The sequence below is a fragment of the Bacillus rossius genome, chromosome 7, assembly GCF_032445375.1.
Source record: "Bacillus rossius redtenbacheri isolate Brsri chromosome 7, Brsri_v3, whole genome shotgun sequence".
In the NCBI taxonomy this organism is placed as follows: Eukaryota; Metazoa; Arthropoda; class Insecta; order Phasmatodea; family Bacillidae; genus Bacillus; species Bacillus rossius.
The window spans coordinates 57,893,253-57,920,265 of record NC_086335.1 but is presented as its reverse complement, the minus strand read 5'-3'; the positions used below and the strand labels follow the sequence as shown (position 1 = coordinate 57,920,265).

At 34.0% G+C, this 27,013-nt stretch overlaps 1 protein-coding gene across 5 annotated transcripts in view; it reads left to right on the top strand.

The window, feature by feature from the left end:
* Positions 1 to 27,013, top strand: part of LOC134534114 (ubinuclein-2) — a 59,027-nt gene that overhangs the window by 13,527 nt on the left and 18,487 nt on the right. For 4 of the 5 annotated variants that reach the window (XM_063372177.1, XM_063372180.1, XM_063372179.1 and 1 more), the window contains exons 6-14: positions 7,984 to 8,194; positions 9,255 to 9,416; positions 9,939 to 10,152; positions 10,462 to 10,620; positions 11,302 to 11,382; positions 12,308 to 12,343; positions 17,826 to 17,930; positions 19,072 to 19,257; positions 22,987 to 24,436. In XM_063372177.1, coding sequence (XP_063228247.1) covers positions 7,984 to 8,194; positions 9,255 to 9,416; positions 9,939 to 10,152; positions 10,462 to 10,620; positions 11,302 to 11,382; positions 12,308 to 12,343; positions 17,826 to 17,930; positions 19,072 to 19,257; positions 22,987 to 24,436 — 2,604 coding nt within the window. The remainder of the gene's footprint in view (positions 1 to 7,983; positions 8,195 to 9,254; positions 9,417 to 9,938; positions 10,153 to 10,461; positions 10,621 to 11,301; positions 11,383 to 12,307; positions 12,344 to 17,825; positions 17,931 to 19,071; positions 19,258 to 22,986; positions 24,437 to 27,013) is intronic. The other variant, XM_063372178.1, reaches the window with a different exon arrangement.

Here is a 27,013-nt window from a genome sequence, read left to right as displayed (position 1 = left end):
TTAATACGTAGTTGGTTGCCCAAGTTTATCCTTTGGTGTGCTCTACTAAGAGGTTTGGTTAACTTTCATATTGATTAAAAGTATAAATATTTATTTTATAAGGGCAAAAAAAAAACTGCCCATGTCTTAAGTACGAAAACGTAAGTTGCTTTCATAGTGTGAGCAAGATAGTTACGATAGTTATATTCCGCATGTAATGTCTTGTACAAAATCTTGTGTTGCTAGTAAGTTTGTAGATGTGTGTATTATATCTAAAATAATTAAAAGCATGAACATTTTGAAATATTTTAGGTGTACATGGATAGCACATCTATACGTATTTTATTAAAAAAATTGTGTTTTGGATCAGTGTATGTTTAGTAAGTCATTCAGTTTTAAATGCATGAGTAGGCCTATGTCACTATATTAGAAAATTTACCATGTGTAAAAAATCTAATAACATTAAATAAACCATGTACCTTTATTGTTTATATTTACTATTGATAGTTGGTCATACCGGTTCCATGTTTTTGTAGGTGTGAATGTGCATGTTTATGTATGCGTGAGTTATTATGTGCAGATATGTATACACGTGGCAGCACATTGAAGTGTTTAGTTTGTTTGGCAAATATCCACACATTTTAAGTCTTATTTTTATTCATGGAATATGGATACAATTTAATTATAACATTATGTTTTGCTGTATAATGCATGTGTTATTTTTTGTACCCTTCTGTAGTTCTGAATGTTCTATGTGTAGATTTTGTATTTATTGATTTTTAGGATTTGGTCCATTCCTTAAGTAATTTTTTCTAGTTTTGATAACCATATTTGGATTAGGATTTTAGATTTTGATTCTGATTTCATCAGGTTCTATACTTTTTCAAGATTTTAATAGTTGAACTATTCCTGTTAGCTGATAACACTGGTGTTAAATTATGTCTCTGAACAACAGTGTTAAATTGGATTTACTTTATACTAGTCCTCTCTATAATTCTGTTGCTGGATGTAGTTAGAAATAAAAGCACTCCACATAAATAACTTAAAAATATTAAGGATTTTTTTTTTCATCCAACAAGAAAAACCAATCAAGATAGCTAAAATTTCCTAAATTTTGGTATTACGCACAGGTCTACAAAATATATAATAATATTTTAACTAAAATACATATTGCATCATGTTCTGCATTGCTACTTTCACCCTGCAACCCTCATTCCATAAGTATTCATAGTCATCCAATAAATGAAAATAAAAACTAAAAATGCATTAAAATTTATATTACATGTCCAAAAATATTTATTCCTTGGACACTACTGCATACGCCACAGAAGAATGTGACTCACTACCAAGAAATTCAGAGTTATACTAAAGCATAGTTTTAAATTCATTCATTTCAAGAAATTAAAGCAAAATGTTTTAAGATCTTGATATCGCAAAAGGTATAGTTTTCATCACAGAAAGACACAATTTTAATGATGCTGGTACGAAGATCATTTTCATTGCTCTATATCATGTTTCTGAAGGAATTTTTAAAATTTTATCTTATAAAATAGCAAAAACCTTACTGAAATGTTCAAAAAATTTGTGTTTTTATATGAATTATAAAATCCTTTTAAACCTACTAAGTATGAACATTTTTTGGGTGTAAACAATTTTAAAGGTTTTCACTTTTAATTATTATTAATTATTATAATTATTATATAGCTATATAATAATTATTATATATTTAAAATTATAATATAATTTTATTATTAGTTATTATCAACTGAAGTGTTAGTCTTGCTAAATATATATTTTTAAATTTAGAACCTTTTATTGGTTGTCATATGTGTTAACACATATGTTATTAAAATTATTACATAATTGCAAATTTTAGCAATTTCTTGGCAACACATTTTTGCATGTGTTTCTCAGCTTATGGTTTGAGACCATTTTTGTTTTATAGTTATGATCCTCAGATTAGTTAATTTCATCTGATCTTGTAGGGGGTGGGCGGTCACAAGTTAGACCCATCAAATTGAGTGCCTCAACATTGAATAAAAATTTTTGATCATTGATTATTCGTGGCTGTGGACTGTGATTAACAGGTAGTTCACACTTGAACCGTACCCATATTGTTTCATCTGATATTATATTACGTTTCTAACTGCTCGGACGATGTGCTAAAAAATGCTTGTGTCAAAAGTTTGGGTATTTTTATAATTTATAACTATTTAACTGAGAGTGAAATTTTTGTAATTTTTTGCTTATTAATTTTGTTTGATATGTTTGGGGAAAAAAACCAAGTCATCTTCTAGTATGCGACATATCAATTGTTGTCTTTGTATTTAGGATTCTGCACAGTTGTACTGCACTGCTATGATTACTGAATTGCACACATTAGTATCAGTTTTTTTCTTTAATTAAAATTTATGTACACACTAACTACAATTCCTGGTAACTATTTGTTTCGTAGGAGAGACTAACAATAACTTATGTTTTTTTATGTAGCTAAAAGCATGATTTTTATAATTTTACTAAATTTTAGTGCTATCCATAATCAGGCATGCTCGTAATAGAAGGTTCCTTTCAATAAGCTACATCGATGAAAGTTTAATTTTTCTTGGGGTAAATGTATTTTATTTATCTTCAGATATTTGAAAATGGGGAATAAAAATTTGTATAAAGTATTGAATGAATTAAATTTTTGCAGAATATTAGCATTTGTAAATATTCATGCATGCCTGTACAGTTATTCTATGTACAAACATGGTCTATGAAAAGTGGAAAAGCCTGCTTGTTCCGTTACTGAATTTAAATTGCGCTGTACCTTTTATTAGTGGAAGCATTTTTGTAAAAGTTAATTTGAAGTATAAAAATGTTTTTATTTGTGTGTACCACAGTATAAATTAGTGGTTAGTAATTGTAATTGATAAATATTTATATTCATATGGCTAAAGATTTATTTATTGAAAATCACAAAATTACACCTGGTGGTACCCAATAGAAAACAAATGGTTCAATTATTTAAGTAAACATTATTTTGCCATTGTGTTGAAGCTGTGGTTGATTAAGAAGAGCCCTGCTGCAGTTAGTACGTACTTGTCGGTGACATAAGGTGCTAATGATTTGAGTTGAGCGATGCAATGCCAACCACCTTGAGCTAGTTTAACTTTATCTATTCTGCATGTTCTTTGAAACATTCTTGCAATGGGGAACATCGATTTTACATGACACATTGTACATAATGTCATTGCTGGTTCATGCTGGTTTTCTATGGCAACCTTGCGTAAATCGACACTGGCGTGTGTACAATATATTATGTTAAATATATCTATTCTGGTGGTACATTAATAACGTACTTCAACTAGATATATCTTCAGTACGCTCGATATCCCAATTAGTGTTAACATAGTTAGTGCCAGACAGTATGTAAAAACGTTTATGAAAGGGTTTTGTATTTTCAAGTTACACAAAAATATATTTCTGCTACTTATGATATTGAAATGCAACCAAAGAGCCTACAATGAAAGTAATATAACTTGTTTAAAAACTGTGTCCACGTCAGTTGTAGCACGCTGTTGTCAAACTGTTTAGTCAGCATGGATAGACGATGGAACGTGGGCGAACACGTTCGGTAGTAAGCAGGGCTCTCGACCCTGAGACTCGGTGGCGTCCTGTCCTCTTGTGTCTGTGGCTGTGCGGTGTGCTTGCTGGTCACTAACCCTGCACTGAGTGTTCTGATCCGTGTGTTCGTCACAGCACTCCCGCGCCCGCTCGGTCTCGTGGGTGCGTGCTCAGTAGCAGAATATTGGCGAGGAGGTGAGGAACACATGGAGACTTAACACTTGTCTGCTGCTTGCAACCCTGCATGGATGTGCGGTGCCTGTGTCGTCTCGTGCGTTGCTGGCGCTTCGGTCTGGCCCATAGTCGTATCGCTAGCGTTTGTCCACGTTTCACCCGGGGTAACTTTTTTTTTGTGTAGGCGGAAGTTTCGCCTTTTACGTTACATTTAGTTGTTGGTGACCTAGCGAAATGTTGGCTTCCTGTACTATTGTAGGTAGCTCTCTGGCTGTTTGTTGTAGTATGATTTGATTGGTGGGTTGCTTCCGATATGTATTTCAGTAGATAGACGTCAACAAGAGAATTCAAGGAAGGAAGTTGGTTGAAAGCTGCTTGCTTTGATTGCCCTTAGTTTACAAGGTACGAGGTGATGTTGATAGTCCCCAGACTGGCTTCACATCTGGAGATTGGTTGAGATGATGGATCAATTTTTGGGGAGTCGCTGGTATTATTTTCACCTCGTGATGTAGTTGCAGAGATTTTTTTAAAAAAGTTGGAAAATTCTGTTTTTCTTGGAAATGAGCATGTTGAAGTAAGTGCTGTTCAACAGCTGATTGTGATGGAGCATTATTTTTTCAAGCCCCATGGCAAGATTTGTTTTTTAATCCTCTTACAGATCTTAGTAATTTAAATAAGTTGTTAATTTGCAAGTATGTTAAAAATACATTAAAGCTTGTATATATGTAGTTGAAAATTTTACTCTCCATTTTAACATGAAGTTAAATTTCATGGTATATACCTTGTTAGCAATAGCTTTAGAAATGCTACAACAATTTTAAATCCACCATATTAAATAGTGTAATGATATTTACAAATGTAATGGCGGGCGTTCTCATTTACAAACTATAATAGGGAAATTTAGCAGCAACTCGCACATTCTGATTTTATTTCCGCTTTTTACAAATTAAGAAATGTTCTTATTTTTCCATTCAGTATTAAAGATTCAAAGATTGTTATTCAAAGTAAATATTCTGCATTTTTTCCCATTTATATTGGTTGATGTATGGTTTTGTATCTTGGATTTTTTTTAATACATAATTGTTTTTGCATATGCAGAGCACGTGTGTGCATATGCACAAACAGATGCATGATATTGGTTTCTCATCTAAAAGGGAAACTAACCATTTTTATTTGAGTATAGTTGAATGATGACATGTCTTAGTTTATCTAGTTATTGTTTTTTTATTTTAAATTTTTTATAGAGCTAAGGTCTTTAATCTGGCATTTTATGGTTGAAAACATTCTGTTCTCCGGCACAATTCCAGCTGCTTGCATTCATACAATTTCATTGATACTCTGGCTGTGAGCTTAGCCTCCAGGTCATGTTACTGTGCTGCCAGCATTTTGAGATTGCTCGGAGATAATTGTTACCAATAATACTTTTTTTTTTTTTAAAGCAGCCTCCGAGTACATCTTGGGTTCCCTAAATAATCCAGGAGCTGGATGAATTATATCTTTATCCACACAAATAAAACCATCCGCTAAAAAATATATCTTCTAATTCCCCATGTACCATTTTTGGAATATTATAAACGCCATTTGTTGTCACTCAGCCGATAGTTAAAACTCAACCGTTTTGCCTGAGCGTCTTTGCCCGAGGATTTATTAGATGGACCCTGCAAACCAGCGTTGCATTTTGATGATCAGGCAATTATGACTAATTCATCATTACAGTTTTTTCTGTTTTCTAGTGAGTTAAACTTAAAAATTTTATAGGTACATTTCCATAATGATCGTTTGAAGGTTACCAACGCATGTCTGTATTTTTTCTTTCTATAGAGATTTATATTACAACTTGTTTTAAATACTGTATTATTGTAAAAAATTTTTTTAAAATTAAATTAAAATTTTGATAATCCAGCATTATTGCTACTTTTTGATAGTGGTCCTAAACATGCCGGATTAAGACCTTTCACTGTATTATTCTGTTCTCTTTGGTATGTATGAATTTCCATCAATGTTTACTCGCTGTTTTAACCATTTTTGTGCTATATTTATTTATTAGTATGATAGAAAAAACTTTAGTGTGTGGTTAGCAACTTGGTAAACATCACTTAAATTGCATTTTATTCATAAATAAACTCCAGTGGTAACATGATATTTTATGCTCTAGTCTACAATTGTATGGAGTGTCTTATGTTTGTTCAATTTACTGTACTTATGTTTATGTACTGTTGTAAAGCTCCGATTTTCTCTTTTGAGCTTAGCCTTAAAAAATATTTTTTTGTATTAGTAATTGTTGATCAGAATTTATTTTTTTTTAATTTAGAAGATTTTTGTTTAGTTATTCCTTTATTGCATTACAGATAATGTAATCTCTTCAAAATCCTTTTAATTTTTTTTCCCAGGATAGATGAAATTGGGTGTTGAATATTTTGACAGTTGGAGTTGTTTTGTGGCAGGCTATGTTGAAGTTAAGGTTTTGTAAAATTGTAGGCAGGGTGATTTCGGAGACAATTCCAAATGTACATCTAAGCTTGAATGCACCATTTAAGTGTTAATGAGGTGTAACTGATAGTAATTTAACATAATTCTATTTTTTCAAATATTTCTACGTTTAATCTGTTGATGAACAAATCAATGCCTGATATTGTTAGTGAATCTTTTTTAAGACATTTATTTAGAATAGAAAACACCATTTTAATCATCTAAGCAGGGGGAATTTACGGAAGGGTATAAAAATGAAAGAAATGCTTAAATGTTGGCCACTCTTCAATCTTACAAGAAAAGAGATTTTGTAAAATATTGTGTTAGAAATTTTCTTACTGAAAAAAAAAACCTTGTGAATATTTAAATAGTTATTTTATATGAATGAATTATGTCACATTTGTATCTGAAATTTGGTTTTCAGCTGTTTCCTAAGTTTGTGATTAATGTTAACACTGCTGTTGTGAGTGTAAATGCTGATTTATTAATGTTCATCACAAAAATTAGGTATAAACATTTAAAAAGCTTTAAAGTTCTGACATTATGAGTGCATAGAGTTGGATAGCTGTAATCAAATGAAAGGAAGCAAATCAAGAGCATGAAGACACGTTAAATTTTTTTCTGTGCTGTGGTTTTACAATCAATCTGCAAGAACCGCTGGTAGTAATATGTATGTATATTTCATTTTGTAACAGTGCTTGCTACCATGTGCAGAAAATGTGGAAAGAAAGTAAGTTGAGTGTTTATGTTGGTAGAGAAAGATTTCAAAAAATAAAATAAGCTATTGGATTGTGAAATGTGCTTAATGTTTTCTGTGGTATCAGGTGGTGTTAGGAATAACTCCGTACTGGTTTCATGTTTACAATTTCACATCTGTAAAATAGATTCTGTATTCATTTGGGACTTACATGGTCAGTTTAATGATTTTAGAACTTAAATCAGTAGAAGTCTATTTGCAAAATTTATTTTCTTGAACTTTATATATGAGAATAAACTTGGAGACTGGAGTGGCATAAGGTAAGGTTTATTAATTTTTGGAATTTTATGTCTGTAGATGTTAATGACTCTTCTTTATGTGAATTATAGATATAATTTAATGGGGACTTAAATGTCTATAGTGTATGTTCTCTTTATATTAACATGGTGTGTAAGGAAATGGCTAGTTTAGTGTTTCTTATAGGCTTCTGAGAACCATGTTTTTTAAAATTAAATTCAAATCTAAAATTATTTATGAATATCAATGTTTTTAAAATCAAATATAAATAAGCAGTAAAACTATGTTTTTCACACTTCACAGGAGTCCAAGAAAAATTGTGATAAAATACAGTAAAATAAAACAAAACATGTATAAATTATCACAGATTTATAATTAAAAAAAAAAAATATATATATATATATAAAAATAAATAGCATGTATTTACTATGTTGCAGGTAATAAATCAAAATTTCTGAATAACTTTTTGGTTTCACACATGTTGTACTCTCTTCTGTTAAATCTTTTGCTGTATCAGTGGATAACGAATAATAATTTTTAAAAAAATTAATAAGAATTTGGTGTTTGGTATCTAATTAGTATATCTGAAATTTTGAATAAAATATCTAATAAGTAAATTTGAAATTTCAGATCAAACATAAATTTTTTAATATTTATTCAAAAAATTTTTTGATACCCACACCTGGTCTTGGTTAGTGTATTTGTCAGTTGTACGTGATTAGGAGACTTCACGTTTTCGTGTGGTTTCTTGTGTTCTGCAGAAGCCGAAGGTGGAAGGAGATGACGTGGTGGTCAAGACGGAGGTGGCTAGGAAGAAGATTGTAACGTTGGAGGAGCACGAGGCACAGCAGAAAAAGAAACGCAAGAAGCAGCACTTGAGTGCAGACGAGCTGCACAGGAAGAAGGCAGCTACTGTCAAGGAATTGCTGAAGGAGAAGAGAGAGTTTCTGGAGATGGACAATATTCCATCAGGTATGCCGTACATGTTTTCTCCCTCTTGGTCGTAAAGTGGAATGTCTAATGAAAAACTACGATGATTCCCAAACAGCTCCAAAAGAACAAAATTTTTAAAATGTTTCTATCTTATTGCCATTTTTTTATAAACATATTTTTTTTGTGTAAACGCACCAAAATTATAATTTATATACAATAATTATATCCTATGCCTAGACTTTTTGGTTTTATCACGAAACAAATGTTTTGATTTGTTTAGATTTTGTGACTTAAATTGCAATACTAGACACTGTTAAAATGGTTTGAATAACTAGCTTTTTTTTTGCCCTGTTAGATACTGCTTTTGTAGCTGAAACAATTTGCAATAACCAAATTGGCATGGTTTGATTTACGCTGAAATTAACCACTTAAATTTTTCTACTGAATTGGGGGTCCATTCAAAAACATAGTTTTTAGAAGTTCAGACTCAAATTATTAATGTTGGCATAAAAAATATTTACACACCAAATAAAATTATTTAACTACTGTTGTGAAACTGTTAGTGGAATCCACGATTGAAAATATGAATTTTAGACATTAAACACATAATAAAGCTACTTGTTTCGTATCATGTACCAGTATTGGGGGAAAAATAAATTGGCTTTATGTATGAACTACAACAAAAACTGGTATCTGTTGTGCTGTGGACAAAATAAGAGCACTTAAGTAGAAACAATGTTTAAATTAATAGTTCAATCTACTAGTAAAATAATAATTTTTGTGTTAATTTCAATATAAAATTTCTCATTTTTGAAATGGATTTCACAGCATTTGATCATTTTAAAAAATGTATTAGTACTTCATCTTAAAAGAAACTGTAATCTGCAAAAGTTGGTTATGTACTGTTCATTTTAAAGATTTATTGATTTCAAATACGTAAAATGTTTTTGTTTAGTTAACATGAACTGTGCACAATTTTTTTAAGCTGAATGTTTGATACCATCTTGTTAAGAAAAAAATTCTAGCAAGTTTATTATTTATATAAGAACAAATTTGGGAACGCCAAATTTATTTTAAATCTGGAAATGTTTTCTTTTAGGTCCTGAGGGTACTGAACCAAAGAAATCCATTCCAACCTTGGATCCTGATAGTCGAATAAACTCATCGATTACAGATGTTATTGAGTCTGTGGTGAATGCTGCTCATGCAAATGAAGACTCCAACAAAGAGAGTGAGGGCTCTTTCACGAAGTCTACACCTGGTAAATGTTGCTGTTTATTTCTTCTCATGTAGTAAATTTTGGAACATATGACTAACCTTTTCATTTTCAATCAAGGTACAGTGAAACCTCGTTAATACAATATTGGTTAATCCAAAATTCACGTAATTAAAAACCTGTTTGAATCCTCGGCAACATGAATAGGATGTACAGTGTTTATATGTTTGTTTGTACATTGCGAAGTACCAGATTGTATTTGTTTTGTTATTATTTAAATTTTTTTCCTGTTACAGCAGATGTTGCTAGAAAAGTTAGCATCTTGCTAAACATGCTATTGTTTAGTCATTTACACTTTAGATGCTATTTGATGCTAATTTCCAACCTAAATTTTTTTTTTTACTTTAAATATTGCTTTATTACTATATATTTTCTATATTGCTATTTCTATATTTATATAATGCTATTTATTATCTATTATTTTCTAAATAAATACTTTTTTCAACTTATTTAAAATATTCATTTATAAAGATATTCTGTGGTTAATACTTTTTTCTTATTTGCTAGGGTCAGTTGCCTCGGATTCTGACAACAGCCATGATGGCCAAGGTCTTGAAGCAAGCGAGAAGGAAACTGGCGAGGCAAAAGATGACTCAAAATTACCAGACAACTTGTCGGACGAATTGTACGATTATATCGAAGCCTTGAAGAAGTCTGCTAAGTCGTCTGCTGAAGGAAAATGCAAGTTTTTTTCTGCAGCCGTTAACAATATTCTTCTCAGGTCAGTTTGATTCCATGCAAACTTTCTCTTAAATATTAATAATTTTAATTATTTTTAGCCTTAGGTAACTATTTTTTTTTCTGTGTGGAAGTTTAGAACTTAAGGTGCTAAGCGAGGATGCGATAAATTGTGGGGAACGTATCGTGGGATACGGGAGAATGTGTGCTTGTTTGACATCTGGAAAAGTGCATTTTGTTTGAACTTCTTTGCTGTGCACGTAGTGGTTGATTGCCTCCTGGCTGGGCAATGCTGTAGTGGTAATCAGCTTGGCAGGTTATGCTTATGGAGCTGGTGATTGTGATTGTGCAGGCTGGAGAAGGTGTGTCAGGATCTCCCCTCCAGCACACGGCATAACATATACGCCCACTTGAGCGCCCACCTCCCTTGCACCAAAGACACACTAATGAAGAGGGCAAAGAAGCTGTATTTGGAACATCAAGAGGTGAAGATCAGGAAACCTCTCACCAAGTAATTACCAAACTGCACATATCATAAAATTTTTTAAGTCATTTTCCTACCTGATACTTCCATGCGTAGAATCAGGGTTGCTACAAGTATAGAATACAGGGAAAAGTCAGGGAATCAACCAAACATTTCTGGAATTTTTTTTTGTGACAGCAAAATTAAACGGTGTATACATACTGTTTCCACAGACATTTAAGCACCTCAAAAAATTCTAAAATGTTTAGTATCTTGGAATTTGGTTGATTTTCCTTTTCATGTACTTTTTACACTACACAAGGGGGAAACATTTTTCTCATGTTTTAATACATTTGGTAGTTTTAGGTGAATTGATAATTATTTACAAACTTGTATATCTAAAACTGTGTTAATTTTGCTAACCAAAGTATGAATGATACAACCGTTATTTTTCCCCCAGGAAAAAAACACCAAGTGGCCCGCGGGATTATTTTTGTCTGTTGATTCAGATCTGGAAAATTCAGAGAATTTTGGAATTCCAAGCTTGTAGCAACCTTTTTAGATCAAGGTTCTATATGAACTAAGTTGGAACAAAAAAATTGTCGCCTGTCATATAAATTTTGCGTTATTTATTTGGCATCAGTATCATGTCAATAAAGGATGTTCTTTATTCGAGTTAAGCTGTTTACACATTTCGTGATTTGTCTAACATGAGAATTGTGTTGACAGGTTGAAATTGGCAATAGATACTGCCATGCCTACTGTGTTAGAAAGTTATACTCGTGCTTGCCAGAATGCCATGGAAGAGAAGTAAGTACAAAAACTATTATGCATTTATTAAAGAAAGTGTTTTGGTTTTCCTGTGTGTCTAAATTGTTATTGTTATGTACCGTTATCTATTTTGTATTAGCCTTTAGTTTATACAGAGTTTGCCAGTCAAATTTGGGAAACATTGAATGGTTCTTTACATCTTTACAATAAGCCATAGCGGGTTCATTTTTCAATATTGGCGGTTCATGAAGTTTAGTGTTATTGTACGTGCTCTGCCACAATCTTAGAAATTCATGAAATGTTATAAAGAATGAGCTAATAGTAGCTAGAAATTTTTTTAAAAGGATTACATTGTGAGTTTTAGCTAGTTCATTTTTAAAATCATATAGGCTTAAGGTAAAAATTTTATGAACTTCGATTTTATTTAAAGGCATTTACTCTTGGGTTTATTGAACTAATTTAGATTTTTTGAAAGATTAAGTTATTTGGAAATGATTGTGTTTTAAGAATATATGGGTAAGTATGATTTCAAATTTTTTTAATTTACTAAATAGTAAAATATAGCTTTTTTTGACAGTGACTTCATATTTTATTTAAGGTTGTAAATATCTGGTTTGTGTAGTTATTGGCTTTAATGCACTAATAGAAAAGTCATTATGTTCATAATATACTCAGTAGTACAGATTGTTTCCTTAAAATTTGTGATTTTGAGTTTATTTTTTTTGCATGAAACTTGGTAATACAAATTGTATTTATTTTGTAAGTTTGAACACGAATAAAGATTTTTTTTATGGTTTTCACCATTATAGCTACATGTATGGTTGTATTAGTGCATTAAATATGATCAAGTTTTTTGGTCTTCAGTCTTGTGTGTATTTTGCCATTAGGGTTATGATTGCTTGTATAGTGGTGTTTTTTTTTTTGTTGTGCTCATGTGATGTTTTGTTTTTTCTTTCTCAAACAGCCCACAAATGTACTGGGAGTTGTATAGGTACTACTGGTAAGAGACCCCAATGCATTACAATCCTTTAAGGGAGATAGGGGCTTTTACACCAGTGGTGCTTTGTTTGGTGTTTTTTGTCACGTGCACTGTGTGAAGTGGGTGGCCACCTCGTTTGCTTATTTCTTGCCCAAGTACAGTCGCAGCGTGTTACTCTGTGGACCTCATTTGCCATTAACGTATTCAAAGGCAGTCCAACTGTGGTCAATTATGTTAGCATACTGCAATTTATTTTTAGGTTTCTGCCATATAGTACAATAATTTCATATAAACAAAACAAAATTTCGGTTTGAACTCAAGTATTCATGTGACTTGAAAATTTTTGTCCTCCTGACACTCACTTTGAGAGTTTTTTATTCATATAATAAATGTTAGAAATTTTTCAGTGTTTTTGCTGTTGTCAGAATAATTTTACAAAACTACTGATTTGTAGTGAACTGGATTTTTTTAATTTGAAAGTTTCTGTCTTGAATCTTGGAGTTTCACCATCACAAATGCAGTTTGCATTTGTGCAGTAATGTGTAACATAATCAAGATAGCTGACCATTATGTGGACATATTGACAGTATGATTCTATAGCTAACACTTAAGCTTTGACTTCTCAAGAGTGCTTTGCTTGCTATGTTTGCGATGTTCTCTATACAAGTAAAATATAGCCAGATGTTTTCTTTCTCTCATTATTATGCATTAAATTAGTCATGTAGACGGGAAAGCTCATATGAAGCTCGTATGAAAATATCAATGTTTATGGAATAAATCTTTAGAAGACTATAGAAGGCAAGATGTGTGACAATGCCTGGGACTTGAGTTCAAGGGAATGCTCTCAAACTGAGTCGTATTTACCTGAAATATTTAGGGACAAGATTATATGGTGAATTGCGACAACCGAAATAACAACGAAAAGCATGTCAATACATACATCATGTAAAACCAAAATTCAATTTAATACACCACAAAGTACCAATATGCTATTAAAATCATGAAAATAATAAACATTTTTACAAAAAATTAACTCTAATGACAAATATGTAAACTTTTAAATATTAAATTCAATAGAAGTTATTTATTAAGCACAAAGTTTGTACCAAAATTTATGCAAAAATATTTGGGCAAAGTTTTCTTCTTTTTAATCTTGCAACTGTTATTAGTTACTCATTTTTACATTACGATGTTGGTGCATTTTCCAAACCCAAAAGTTATTAACAGATTTTTTTAAAATTTGTTCTGAATACTTAGACATGCTTATTACAAAACAATGTTTTAAAAGTGCATCATGTATCAGTCAAAATGACACTGTTTTGGAGAAATTAGTATCATGGAACATTTAAATGCCAATTTGTTTAGTAATATGCTATATTTTTGAATAAACAGATTTCATAAAATAAAAAACCAACAACATTGAAATCTGTTCAAAAAACAAAATTAACATTAAAATAAAAACATAACATCTTGTCTCTAGAAATAATTGAAAAATTTTGTTTTGTCCTCTCACACAACTGCTTTAACAAATGATGAAATTTTTTTTTAAATAACCTCGTTAACCTCTTTTGTATAACTGTTTAGACATTTGTTTCAATGGTAAGCTCTTCATCTGGAAAAAACTTTTGAATTATGACTAAAGCGGCAAGTTTATGTAAGTTCTCAAATTATATGGCAATTAATCTATTTTTAAGTAATATCCACTATACATTTAGAATTTGAATGTTTTTATAGAACTTGCTGATAGCAAGTGAATTTTCCTGACAAAGCCGAGGTGGTCACTCCAGTGTTGAATTCACAGGTGGAAGTTAAAAGCATGTAATGTACTTTTTGTATATATGCCTATGACTTCTCTTTCTAATTGCTTGAGTGGTTTCTACAACCCTTGATTTTCACAGCTAATTTTTGTGAAATGAACAAAATGTGTACATAGCTTATGTACATAGCTGAAGCATTGGCCTATGGTTGATACTAAAGTATTTTTACATTTTATTGTACTGGTTCAGTGTGTGTGTGTCACACAGTCAAGATGAATAAGGTGTTGCAAAATTTTTAATCCAATATTAAAATTACCAATAAGCTGTAATAAATTTGATACATCAGCACCAGAAATAAATTCAAATAGCACAATCAAATAATTTTTCTTGTTGCTTTAAATATTATGTAAGTTAGGTAAGTAGTTTAAATAAATGATTTTATGAGCTGATTTTCTCAATATTATGCACTTAAGAAAAAATTGTGTTGCTGACCAAATTTTATCAACATGCCATGGTTTTAACCGGGTGTTAATTAAAATTTTAATATACCCCCTTGTACATGACCAAACATTCCTCTAGGAACAATTTAGATTGAAGATACAAATAATTTAAATATCAAAAATACAAGCATGTTTTCAAAGCAAAGCAAGAATGAAAGATCACTTACTAAGTCAAGCAAGAAGCAGTGCTGTAAAAGGCGACTGACTGATCATGGTGATGGTATGGAGTACAAAAGTCAACAGCCTACGAATATGGCGCGGCGCTATTTTAAAGTTAGCATCCATGACGAAAATGAAACGACTGGACAGAAATTAAGGCTGAATGAAAGGGAATGTAAAACGTAACCTGTCCATGGCACTTGCTACTCCAGGCAGGTAAGAGCCGAAGGATTAAGGCACGAAAATGCCAACAGCTCATGAATGGAAAGCTACTACAAAACCTGTGATTGGAAGCCGTCCTTTGCTGGCGAGCGTCGAGCACAGCCAGCCAAAACACGGGGGAGGAAGGAGAAAGTAAGGTAGTAGGGGTAAACACTTGACGGGCGAGGGTGAAGGGGAAAGCGCACGGCAGCTGGTCTGCTCGCAGAAACTGCAGGAGCAACCCTGCAACTAGGAGTGACACTGCTCAAACTAAATCACTGTCATGACACTATGCTATTGAGCCTGGCAACTTCAAATCTGTAGAGACTACTGTGAACAGTGCAGTGATCTTTCTGGGGCAGTTGCAATGTTGAGTAAGGTTTTCAGTTAATTGCGAAAGCCTTTTTTTGACGTAAATGAGTGAAACTTAGTAGTGGGAAGTGACATTGTAGCAGGAAATAGATGGTACTACATTAGTTGACTAAATCTTTATCGTTCAGTTTTCTTAGTCTACTTTCAAAAGATTGTCTGAAGAAAATAAAAAAAAACTCACCAAAAATTCACCCTGCAAAATAGAGAAGAAAGAATTGGTTTTGTTGATGATGTGTTCTTGAATTTGTATGTAAGTAAACATAAACAAGTAACTGTAGTGGCGTGGATTTGAAATTAGTTTAGTTTTTCATAATCCCATTCATCTTTGTACGTTTATCTTAAAATTTCAACATTTGGGGGGAAACGTATTTCATCTAAATCTTGCATTTGCCACGAGTGGTAACAATTGAACCCAGTAAGATGGTTTCTAATGGGTTTGAAAACAATACTGGCTTTAAACAGTTAGACAAAAAAACTATTCTACCAACAAATAGCCATATTATATTTTAGAAAATATAAAAAAAAAAAAAACATTAAAACCTCACTATGATGCTTTTAAATTAAAACTATTAACATTTCAGTGAATATACACATTTACTTAAAGAAAATCATATACCTATGTCACATACTTGATTCTTACGAAACTGTCCAACTTTTAAGGATTTATTTCAAAATGTGTTCTTTAACTATAGTACTTATTCACTAAAACGTAAAAAAAATAAGACTTGATTTTGTGTAACTATCTACCGAGTGACCCTCCAGGCCATGCAAGCACCATAGTGGTGAGTGTTCAGGTTACTTGGCCTCTCATTAGGATGGCCCTGGTTCAATTCTTGGCTGAATCAAACCTGGGTTCCTGGCAATGGCCTTAAGCTGGATGCTTATGGGTGCTCTGGTCTCCTCTGTAGATGCATTCTGTCAGCGCTCCGTTCTCATTCATAACCCCTCATCTGCGATGTCCCAGACGTCGTAATTCATTCAGCCTGGGTCTCACAACGGCCTTGAGCCGACACGTCCATTCTCATGTCAGTTGTGAAGGAACTAAACTTTCTTGCAGACTCTCTCTGTAAACACTAAACTGAATATCTAATCATGAATCGCCTCACTCGAAGCACTTGAATGTTTCTGTGCACATCTCATAGCCTAAGCCAGTTTTATCCGTTCCTGACGGAGGCCTTTCACTAACTCCTCCCCCTCTCGAACTCTCATCCTAATCTCCTCTCTTCCACCTTTCTCACCCACCAGTCGGGAGAGCTGAGCTTGCAGTTTCCTAACCATTGAACTACCTGCCGTGGTGGTGGTGGTTGCAGTGCAACTCTTTTTCAAAAACTGTTCAACTTTAACCGGCACGGGAGCAATGCTGCAATAATCTAGATGATGTCCCCCAAGAAAGGAATTAGGACGACGTGGCCTAGTGCACGGTGCACGCTGCCGTGTTATCGGTCTCCGGTAGCCATGAGCCAAGTCGAGGATCAAGCCATCCCGTACAACCTCTGGATGATGGATGTCTGTGGTCCGCACCAATCAGCACTACTGAAATTCTAGCTCTTACACTAACTTCTAAATTACGTGTTATTTGGACTTGTGTATTGTTAGTTTACAAGTTAGAGATGCTTCGCGAAAAATGTTAAAACATAAAAATAATGAATCATTGACTAATTATGATTGTGCTCTTGGCCTTAAATATGAATTTTGGTCACCACAGGATTATGATCAAGCAGTATGTAGCCAATTTTGTTCGAAATTGGCGAAGAAAAAAAAAGTTGGAAATTTCACAATTACAAGTTCGTAGTGTCCCAGATTCAGTTTTTTTTATTCTTAGTTTTTTTTGTAGTTTTTGTTTTAATTTATATTGTGTGAACTGTCAGTTTTCTACCTTTGTACATGACTTTTGAACTTAATTTATGCATGTGTTTAAATTATTTTATTAGGTTTTTTCTGGCATTTGTAGTTATTGGAATACTTGTAAATAAAAATACATTTGTATGTTCATAAAGATTATAATCACTGTACATAGGATAAGGATAATAGTGCAATAATATCTATGTTGACTATTTTATTTGCAAATGTTGTATGTTAGGTTGTAATTAGAGGATACTCATGCATTCGGTTTTGTCACAGTTAATACTATTATAATGAATGTAAGCTTGTTTCAAATAATGCCTAATGATTGACTTAAATGCCTTATTATACTCACTATTGTTATTTCTTTTTTGAATTCAAGTAACTGTTATTGTAAAATATTGGAAACTTTCTATCAGAAGAAAAAATGATGTTTTACATGTTACATAGCTTCATTAGGGTTAATCTTAGTGTTAAATTTTACTCACTTATTAAAAGTATTTGTGCAGGGTGTAACAGAAAAGAACATAATTATAATTTAACTAGCTAGAGCTTGTGTTACAGGAAGAATTGCTGAACAGCTAGAAAACAAAAGTCTTGTATGTAATTGTATACTATAGATAGTTTTTCAGTCTGTACTTTATACTTAGTTTTCTTGATCCTCCCATCTAGGTCTGCCGAGGATTCAAACGGCAATAGTGAGGGAACAGATGCCAAGAAAGATCCTGCAAAGTCCAAAATTCCAAAGCGGAAGTTTCCTTGGACCGAGGAAATTAAGTACGTATATTTATTATCACGCACCAGTATCTTGATTATGTGTGTACGCGGCTGTTATGCTCCATATGGTGGAACATACTTAAAAGGTACTTGTGGTTGGAACTATTTGCTTAGTCTATCCCACAATGTACTGCATTGTGGAATAGACTACGAAAATGGCGAGTCTTTAAATGTATTTGTAATGTAATGCATTTTGTATGAACAAATTCCTTTATTAGACTGCGTGAACAAGTGGAGATAAATTAACATTGGCAGCCTTCCAATTTTAACTGCTGGTGATGCTGATGCATAATAGATTGGGGAGAACATTTACTGGAATGAAAACAAGACCAAAACTTGAGTTTTAAATAAAGTTTTTTTTGTAAGGGTGGAATCTTTCAACACCATAGTTTATATTTTTTTTCATTTATTGTAGGTTATTTTATTTTTGATCCGTAATACTAGATTCGGATTTGAGGGGTGTATTTTAAGGAACTCTCTGGGATTCAAATTCAAGCTCTGGATTCGAGATATAACTAGTGAATAATTTGTACCTCTTGGAGTGTCTGTTAACACGGGTTATGTTATAATGTTTTGTTAAGGAATGGCAGTTTATCCTGTTGAGTCCATCCCTAAATTAATTTTTCTGGAGCTAATTTGAGCTAAAAGTGGGACAGCATAGGCCTACCCAGGGAGGGTGTTTTGGGGGTTCAAACACCCCCCCCCCCCCCATCCCCCCCGAAAAATCTAGGTGTCCCTTCCCGTCTCAACGGCAACTCCGGAGAGGACATTTTCTTGCCTAAGAAGATTAAAATCCTATCTGTGGAACACCATATCTCAGGGCAGACTGAATGGATTGGCCTTACCGAATGTCCACTACAACTTCCACATCGACCCGGAGAATGTGGTTACTGAATATTCTTCTGTAAAAAAGTTTTTTAAGCTTAAAAAAAGTTTATTATAAACAATTATTTTTTGGTGTTTTTGGAGTTTTTCTTAAAAAAAATCAAAAGGCACCCCCCCCCCCCCCAAAAAAAAAATATCTGGAAGAACCCCTTCCCCCCCTCCTCCCGAAAAAAAATCCTGGGTACGCCTATGTGGGACAGTGTGTTGATGGCAGTGCCTAGGTTGTTAAGGGAGGAGTTCCCCCGACTTGTGGCAGGGCGCTGTTGCGACAAGTGGTGCAGCAGAAGATCCAGTGCCTGGCCGTGCTGCGGCCGCGGCGAGAGCTCCCCCAGGACGTGATGATGACCTTCCTGGAGAAGGAAGTGCGCGTGTTGTGGCCCCCGGGCTGGATGAAGGTGTCGGCACTGCTGCACGTCTGTCAGGACATCCTCGCGCACCCAGCGTGAGTTCCGGCCGTCGACCTGTGTCTTGCCTTGAAGAGTGAAAAAGCATTTCACAGTACTAATACACGTCTTAATACATTTGAAGTACATTCAAATCAATTTCGAGTAACATTTTGAGATTAAACAACTTAAAAATTAAATTTAAAAAATGTACGGACCACATTGTTTACATAATAGGTAGAGACCCCGAAAAATGGTGAAGCGCGAAATTCACGAAATAACGCAAAAATTTGATACTTTAAACGAATTTTGCGACTTTCCTAAGATTTCGACATAGTAGCGAAATTCACGCTTTTTCGCACAAAATAATGTCCTTATGTCGCAAGTTCTATTTATTTACGCCATCATAAACATTGGCGTGAAATAAACATAGACTGAAAGACTAGTGCCGTGATATTATCTTCGTTTTGACACGTTACTGAAATCCACGTATTTTTATTACTCTGTTTACAAGCAGTAAATATTGCCATCGCAAATGAAAACAAAATGTAACAAATGTCAATTGATATGTGCGCACTACCAACATAACAAAATGACTGTCCACAGTTTTCGTGTTTTGAATAATGGTCGTTTCTGCCGCAAGGCGCACTGGTGTCTATTTTTCTAACCTAATTTAATCGCATGGAGCTAAAATGGCAGTCATTTTTACGTGCACATATCTATGAGTGTTTACAAATACCGTCCACATTTTGTAAGTTTTGTGATACAATTGAATTTATGGCTGAGATGCCGAAAACTTCGACAATGTTTGATCACGAAAGAGAGATGAAATCGGATGGATTTTATATTTTTGATCAGCGGGACAAAATTATGATGTGCAAGTTCTGCAACATGCGGGTTGATTGGACACAGACACATGCAAAAAGCATGTGGCAAATGACACACACAAGACAAAACAGAAAAGACAATTATTTTGTCAAGAAAATTCTACCGTGTCTAAACAAATCTTGATATGCGACAGCGTGAATAAAGCAAACAAGCTTGAAAGTGCAGAAAACAAGAATTTGTTTCTGATTTTGTTAATACAGTAGAACCCTGTTATAATGTTCCTGCATATAATGTTTTCCTGCTTATAATGTCATATTTTTAAAGTCCCAATATTTCCCCCATAAGGACAATGTATTTATTTCCTGCATATAACGTTCATAAATAGTGTAATTTCCTGCTTATAATGTTTGCTTTCTAACATTTAATAAATGGGGAAAAAATGTTTTAAAACCAAATTATTCCAACACTTACGATAAAAAGTTTCCTTTATGTATGTTTATGTTTACAATCACTGCCATACAATACATGAAGTTTGTTAAAATACAATTTTATACAATTTTATGCAATATACTGAAGGTACACAATGTTCATAGTTACGTGTCAGTTGGCACCCTTAGTCAACTCTTCTCTTCCTTGCCATTACAGTGGGTATTCAGATGCACGTACATAGTCCTACGATATTTAAGTTGCCAACCATTGAGCGAGGGCATAACTAAATTTTTTTTTCTATTGCTTACAAATAATTTTTTTTTTCATTCATACGTAGGAATACCAAAATTAAACATTTTCAGGTGGCGAAGGAGTAGACATTCTCACTCTTAATGTTGTCATCATGAATCGTGAGACAATTTTACAAAAAATGTGGCAGTGTTTCTTTAAAGACAAACAAAATTTAACCAGGGAACAAGACGAAGTTGAAAAATTGTTGGCTTGTTTCAGAAAATTTATGTATCAAGTATACTATCTTTTGTTTTAACACTAAAGTTGTTTACATAGCTTGGTGAGTCCATTGGTACAAAGCTCGAACATTGTTAAGTGCTAAATTGAGATTTCCTGCTTATAATGTTTTTTTCTTGTGCTCCCTTGAAAAACATTATAACAGGGTTCTACTGTATGATGCTGTAGGTTAACATTCCTTTGGAAAAGCTGATCATCCAGCTATGAGGGAATGGTTTAACACCCATGTTGAAGGTTAGCCTTATTTACTTAGAAATGTTTTCCCTCTCTAATAAAAGTTCATAAGTATATGTAGGCCTACAATATTATCAATTAACTTACCTTTAGGCCCAACTTACCTTTACTTTAAATAAATATGCAAGTACCTCAGATTAACAAACACTTATATAGGATGGATTGCATTGTGAAATGGTGAGCACACCACAAGATATTTTTGACTGACTGATTGATTGATGGTTTGACTCTGTAATCCAGCAGTAATCTTGAAAAGGTTAGGTTAGGTTTGGCTTAGAATTGTTTTGAGTAAATTAGCCCATTAATATTTTCAGCGATAACCTTATATAAATGCTACCTATTTATAAGTATATTGTAAGTTATGTATACATTTTAGGTGCAGGGGATTTGCCATCAGCCAACACTCTTAGAGAAACTTATGTCCCAAAAATTGGCCAGGCAAATAAGGAAGCAGTAAGGCACGCTGTAGAAGACAAACAGATTGTATTCTTGTGTGATGAAACGACAGACAAAGTGGGCCGATGTAAGGCAGTCTGCTACTTTGTAGTGCCTATCCTTTGAGGTTTTTTTTACACCGCCATTGGCATAATTTTTTCACCATTTTTTGGGGTCTCTACCGATTGCTTATTTTTACACTGATTTTTTGCACTGCTTTTGTCATTTTTTTTACATTGAAATGAGCCAGTTTTATTTACCATTTTCTGGGGTCGCTAATAATATGGCTTGGGAATTAAATACCTATGGGCTCTAAAAACATTCTGTGTTATTAACTGATAATTTTAATAATATAGGAGATATATTTTAATTTTAATAAGATTAAAAAATAATAAAATAAATATTTTATTATAAGAAAACTTTTTTCGAAAGATTATCTAATAATTTCTGTAATCTGGCACTAACTGAGCTGCTCTTTTTATAATTTTTAAGGTGGAATCCGTCATATTTCGTTTCCACAGAGTTTTGTCTTTACTTTCGTGTTTTCATTTCAGTGTTTCCTGTTGTTTTTTTTAGCAGGTTGCGTTTATTATTTCACATTTAATATTTGACTTTCGATATTCCAGCAAAATTACTCAAGAATGAAAATCATTAAGCAGTATGAAATCATGTAAAATCAGCCACCATCGCTAGCAAATTCAGTACATAATTATTTACATGGTTAATAATAATGAAACTGTGGGTGAATATAAGAGTCACATGCGGAAGGTACTTAAGTCGTAATGAATACCTTTTTATTGACTTCTGCATCAGCTAATCATGTTTCCTACTGAACTGTGTTGTATAAGCTTCACAATTACTATGTGCCTTGATTACATACTCAGGTTTGTATTACAGATGTTTCAGGAATGTTTTATTGCATCCCTAGACCAAACAGTGAACTAGTCGAATTTTTTGAGCTTTAAAATTAGGCTCAAGTCGAGTACTTTAAACTTGACTCGACTCAAAATTTCTAGTACTGGTGCACCCCTAGTTATTAGACCAATGTTTATTTTTTCTCTACTTTGGAACCTTATCATAACATTTGATTTTTATGCTGCTTTTTCTTGATCCCAAATCATGATTTTCATTTGAATTTTATATTGTAAAAATGCATACAATTTGTTCCTATTGATGCATGTTGAAACTGGGAGTTATGAGGATATGAAGGGTTCGTGCTGTTTTGAACAATAAATTGTATTTGTGTAATGTATACTTTATTTTATAATTGTTTTTCCAAGCATTCCAGTTCCAAGGCAGAAGGGATTTTATTATAAAGACTTTTTCTGTTGCAGGAGTAGAATGAAGCGAGCACATCAGGCTATGAAGAAGCTACATTCAGTTGGCACATCTGTGTCACCAGTACCACCGCCACAGATCATGAGTCCATCTATGTCCAGGCCGAGTGGCATGCCCCAAGTATCTACCATTTCAAGTGTCAGCGTCGTGAAGTCTGTCGGCACTCCTTCGCAAGGGCAGGTTGCCGTGACGTCCGTCTCCAACATCGGAGCAAGGGTCGCAGCCTCGGCAGTTTCGGCGGCGCCCGCTACCAGCAATAGCGCCGTGCCCCCAGCGTCTGTTTCGGTGACCTCCAGTGTTAGCCCAACAAAATTCTTGAAAGCTTCTTCCGGCGTCTCTTTGTCGACGGTCGGTGTCTCCTCTTCCGTGCACTCGAACAGTGGTGCGTCTGTGGCGCAGACTGTGACTGTGGGTGCAGCGGCGAGACCCGTTGTCAAGAGCAGCAGTTCGGTGGTTTCTCCGTCTGTGCAAGTGACTCAGAGCAGCAGCATGGGCAAGCCTGCCAAGAGTTTATCACCAGTGGTGTCTTCCCATGCTGTATCGGTGACTCCGGTGGTGAATTCGAACAAACACGCGAAAAATGCTTCTTCATTGCCGGTGTTTTCTCAGTTAAGTGCTAGTGTTTCTATCACGCCCACTATCTCGAGGACGAAAAGTGCTATGCCTTTAGCTCCGTCCACCGTGCCCCCTCCCACCAACGTAATGCTCAACAAGACTTTGTACGGAGATGTCACGATTACCAAGACATCTAACATAGTGGAAAAAATTATAGAGCAGTCGTTGGCTCACAGTTCTGCGGCAAACTCGAAACCAAAGCGTAGTGGTTCACCTGTCACCTTGGACCTTTCTCCCAGTCGGATGAACAGGACTCCATCTCCGGTTGTCAGCGTGGGCAACTCAAGTAAGACTAAAGGTGCTGTTGACCTTAGTGTAAATAAAACATCGCCTCCGAGTGCGTCCAAGTCTTCGTCCCCATCCCTGTCGTTGAACATTCCCGACTGCATCAGTGTCTTACCGTCTTCACAGTCGTCTGCTCCCAGCGCCAGCTCGTCGCCCATGCTCACGGTCACTCCAAAGTCGCACGTCAGTCTCAAGCAGAGAATACTGAAGGAGACCGCTGCGGAAGCGTCTGGCGGAGAAGACGACGGCGTGAAAGTGATCGAAATAAGGACTCTGCCCAAAGGCTTGGATGCTAATCTGAAAAATTCAAGTGCAAAGCCTCGGTCAAAGAGAGTAGAACACACTGCCACACCCAAGACTGAACCCAATACGGTTAGTGATGGTTCGAGACCTAACATAGTTAGTAGTAGCGGTTCAAAAGAAGAACCAACAATGTCTGAGAAAGAAGCGGAGATAAGGCGTAATGAACAGGAAACTGAGGCAGCAACAGATATCTTGAGCCAGCTGATCAATGAGTCTCTGACGGGAGGTGCCAGCAGTGAACAGGTAAGGTTTCAATTTATCTCTTTAATTACTTACTTTATTTACTTTAATGGTACATAATTAATGCCTGGTTGTAAGTACATATTTACTAACATTTCTTCAGACATTTTATTGCAGATGTAATTTTACAAATTCGTTGAACATATATCACCATCCTTTAGAAGTTGCAATAACATGTGTTCTTGTTTTGATTTTAAAAATATGATATAAACCACAGTACAAATAATTTTAGTTTATTGAGAGTAATGTATTAGTTAGCAAGAGATTAAGTGAATTATAAAAAAAATATATAATCAAAGCAATTGTAAGTTATGTACTATGTATTATAATAGGGATTTAACTCCAAGTTAACAGCAGGCTATTAAAATATTATGTAAAAACATAATCTGTTGAGTTATAAGTGATGTAGGGTTGCAAAAGTAGTACCTACAGATAATGAATATTAGACAATTTATATGAAGGTAGTTTATTGAGTGAATATATTATATAAATATATATAAACTGGGCTTAGTATATTCAAGTTATGCATATGTGTATGAAAGGTAAGTTTTGAGTAATAAGCTAATTTTTTGAATGTCAGATTCTGGGTGACTCATCTACTTTGAGAGCAGATATTACACACACATTATAACCATTTCAAATCAAATGAAATTCATTTTGGGCAAATAATAATGAATTATTAAAACTATGTTTGAAAAGTTCTAAAAGGTTTACAATATAACAACTGTAAGATAAAACTACAAAGAATAATGCAAAAAAAAAATTTGCCCCTCGAAGTAATGACCATAATTTGTAGCAGAAAAACAAAGTGCTAATCAAAACAGCTCTAATCAATTTTTTTTGCTCTCCATAATAGTGTATGTTAATCAAAATTAGTTTTTCCAATCAGGTAAGTGTGCTTGCTGACAAACATGTTAATGAAGACCCTACTTCCGTAAAAATCAATTTACAGTACTAATACATGTCTAAATACATTTGAAGTACATTTAAATCAATTTGAGGCACATTTTGAGATTAAACAACTTAAAATTAAATTTAAAAAATTTCCTCACCACATTGTTTACATAATAGGGTTTGGCATTAAATACCTATGAGGCTCTAAAAAACATTCTGTGTTATTAACTGATAATGTTATTAATATAGGAGATATTTTTTAATTGTAATAAGATTAAAAAATAATAAAATAAATGTTTTATTTTAAGAAAACGTTTTTTCGAAAGATTATCTAACCTGTTCATGGATTCCCGACTGTTTATTAAATGCATGTCTGCCATTATTTGCCACTAGTGCATCCTAGTAGGCGTGATGTAAACGCTTCTGGCTTTTTTCTCCAGAGCTGCTGCCAGACATACGGGATGGCCGAACACTCAGGCTTTTGTTTGGTGATAAATACACATTGATGCAAATAGCTATTTAAGGAAAGAGTAAAATGTTTGTTGATTCGTCACATTATTAATTCATTAATTACATTATATGTAATGCTACACAAGTTCCGTTGCCATTATGCGCGCACGGAAATAAAAATTCACGTAAAAGAAAAAAAAGCGCTACTTTGTACTTCAAATCATGCCATAATTTATTTGCATCACTACTTCAAAACCGTGCAAATTGAACAGCATTACTTCGAGGGATGGTTGTACAATGTCCAGGCATATGTCGAATTTATAAAATTGAAATTGCAATATGAATAATAGAAGACAGATTCGGAAAAGGTGCCATTCGCCTGGGCCGAATGGACCAGAGGACCAGATTCTACAGGGAGAGGAAGAAAATTTAAATGGTGGACGCTGCTGGGCCTTGTGTGAGTGCAGGGATTACTGATAGTGTTTAGCCGTGGCCTATTATGTGTGCACAGTTGATTGGAAGAACTGTCTTCTTTTTTTTTTATCGTCCCATATGCACGACGTATTCATGTTAATAAATGTGCGGCCATGTCCCAACACAGCCTACCCCAATATTTTTTTTAAGATAAGTTTTGAAAGTATATAGAACCTGTTATTTTTTTAAGGTCTACTTTTAGTAGAAATGATCAACTTTGTTTCTTAGTGAAAAGAGGGACAAAAAAAACGGTCAAAGTCTCGATACAAAGAACTATTGTATACGGTTGGATGTCTATGTCTGCATTATCTTTCCATCTGGAAGTGCTGCCGCAAGGTGGTAAAGGGAGGGAGGGGGAGACTGCACTGTTGCTGGTAGTTTCCAAAGATTATGAACCTTTACGCTCACTTGACACACGGTGCCAAGAGCATCTAGAAAAACATTTGTCGTGGATGGTCGCCGGCAACATACAGGGTTTTACCAGTGGAAGTCTGTTGTATATTAACAGGAAAAGGTTGTTTGAGATAATAGTTTTCATGGGAACTGGGAATGACTAATGTTAATTATGATGGTGCAAGTCACCGTATTTTAATTTGAATTGAAATCGTCAATCCTTTTCGTAAAATGCTGTGTGCTTATTTTTAAATGTTGTTTGTCTGGTTGCATTTTTTGTATGATTTTTTTGGATGTGGTATATTCAGAAAATTAAAGCCTCTTAGTAATATAGGGTTACTGTCCCACTGTTATTTTTTTACCATTTTG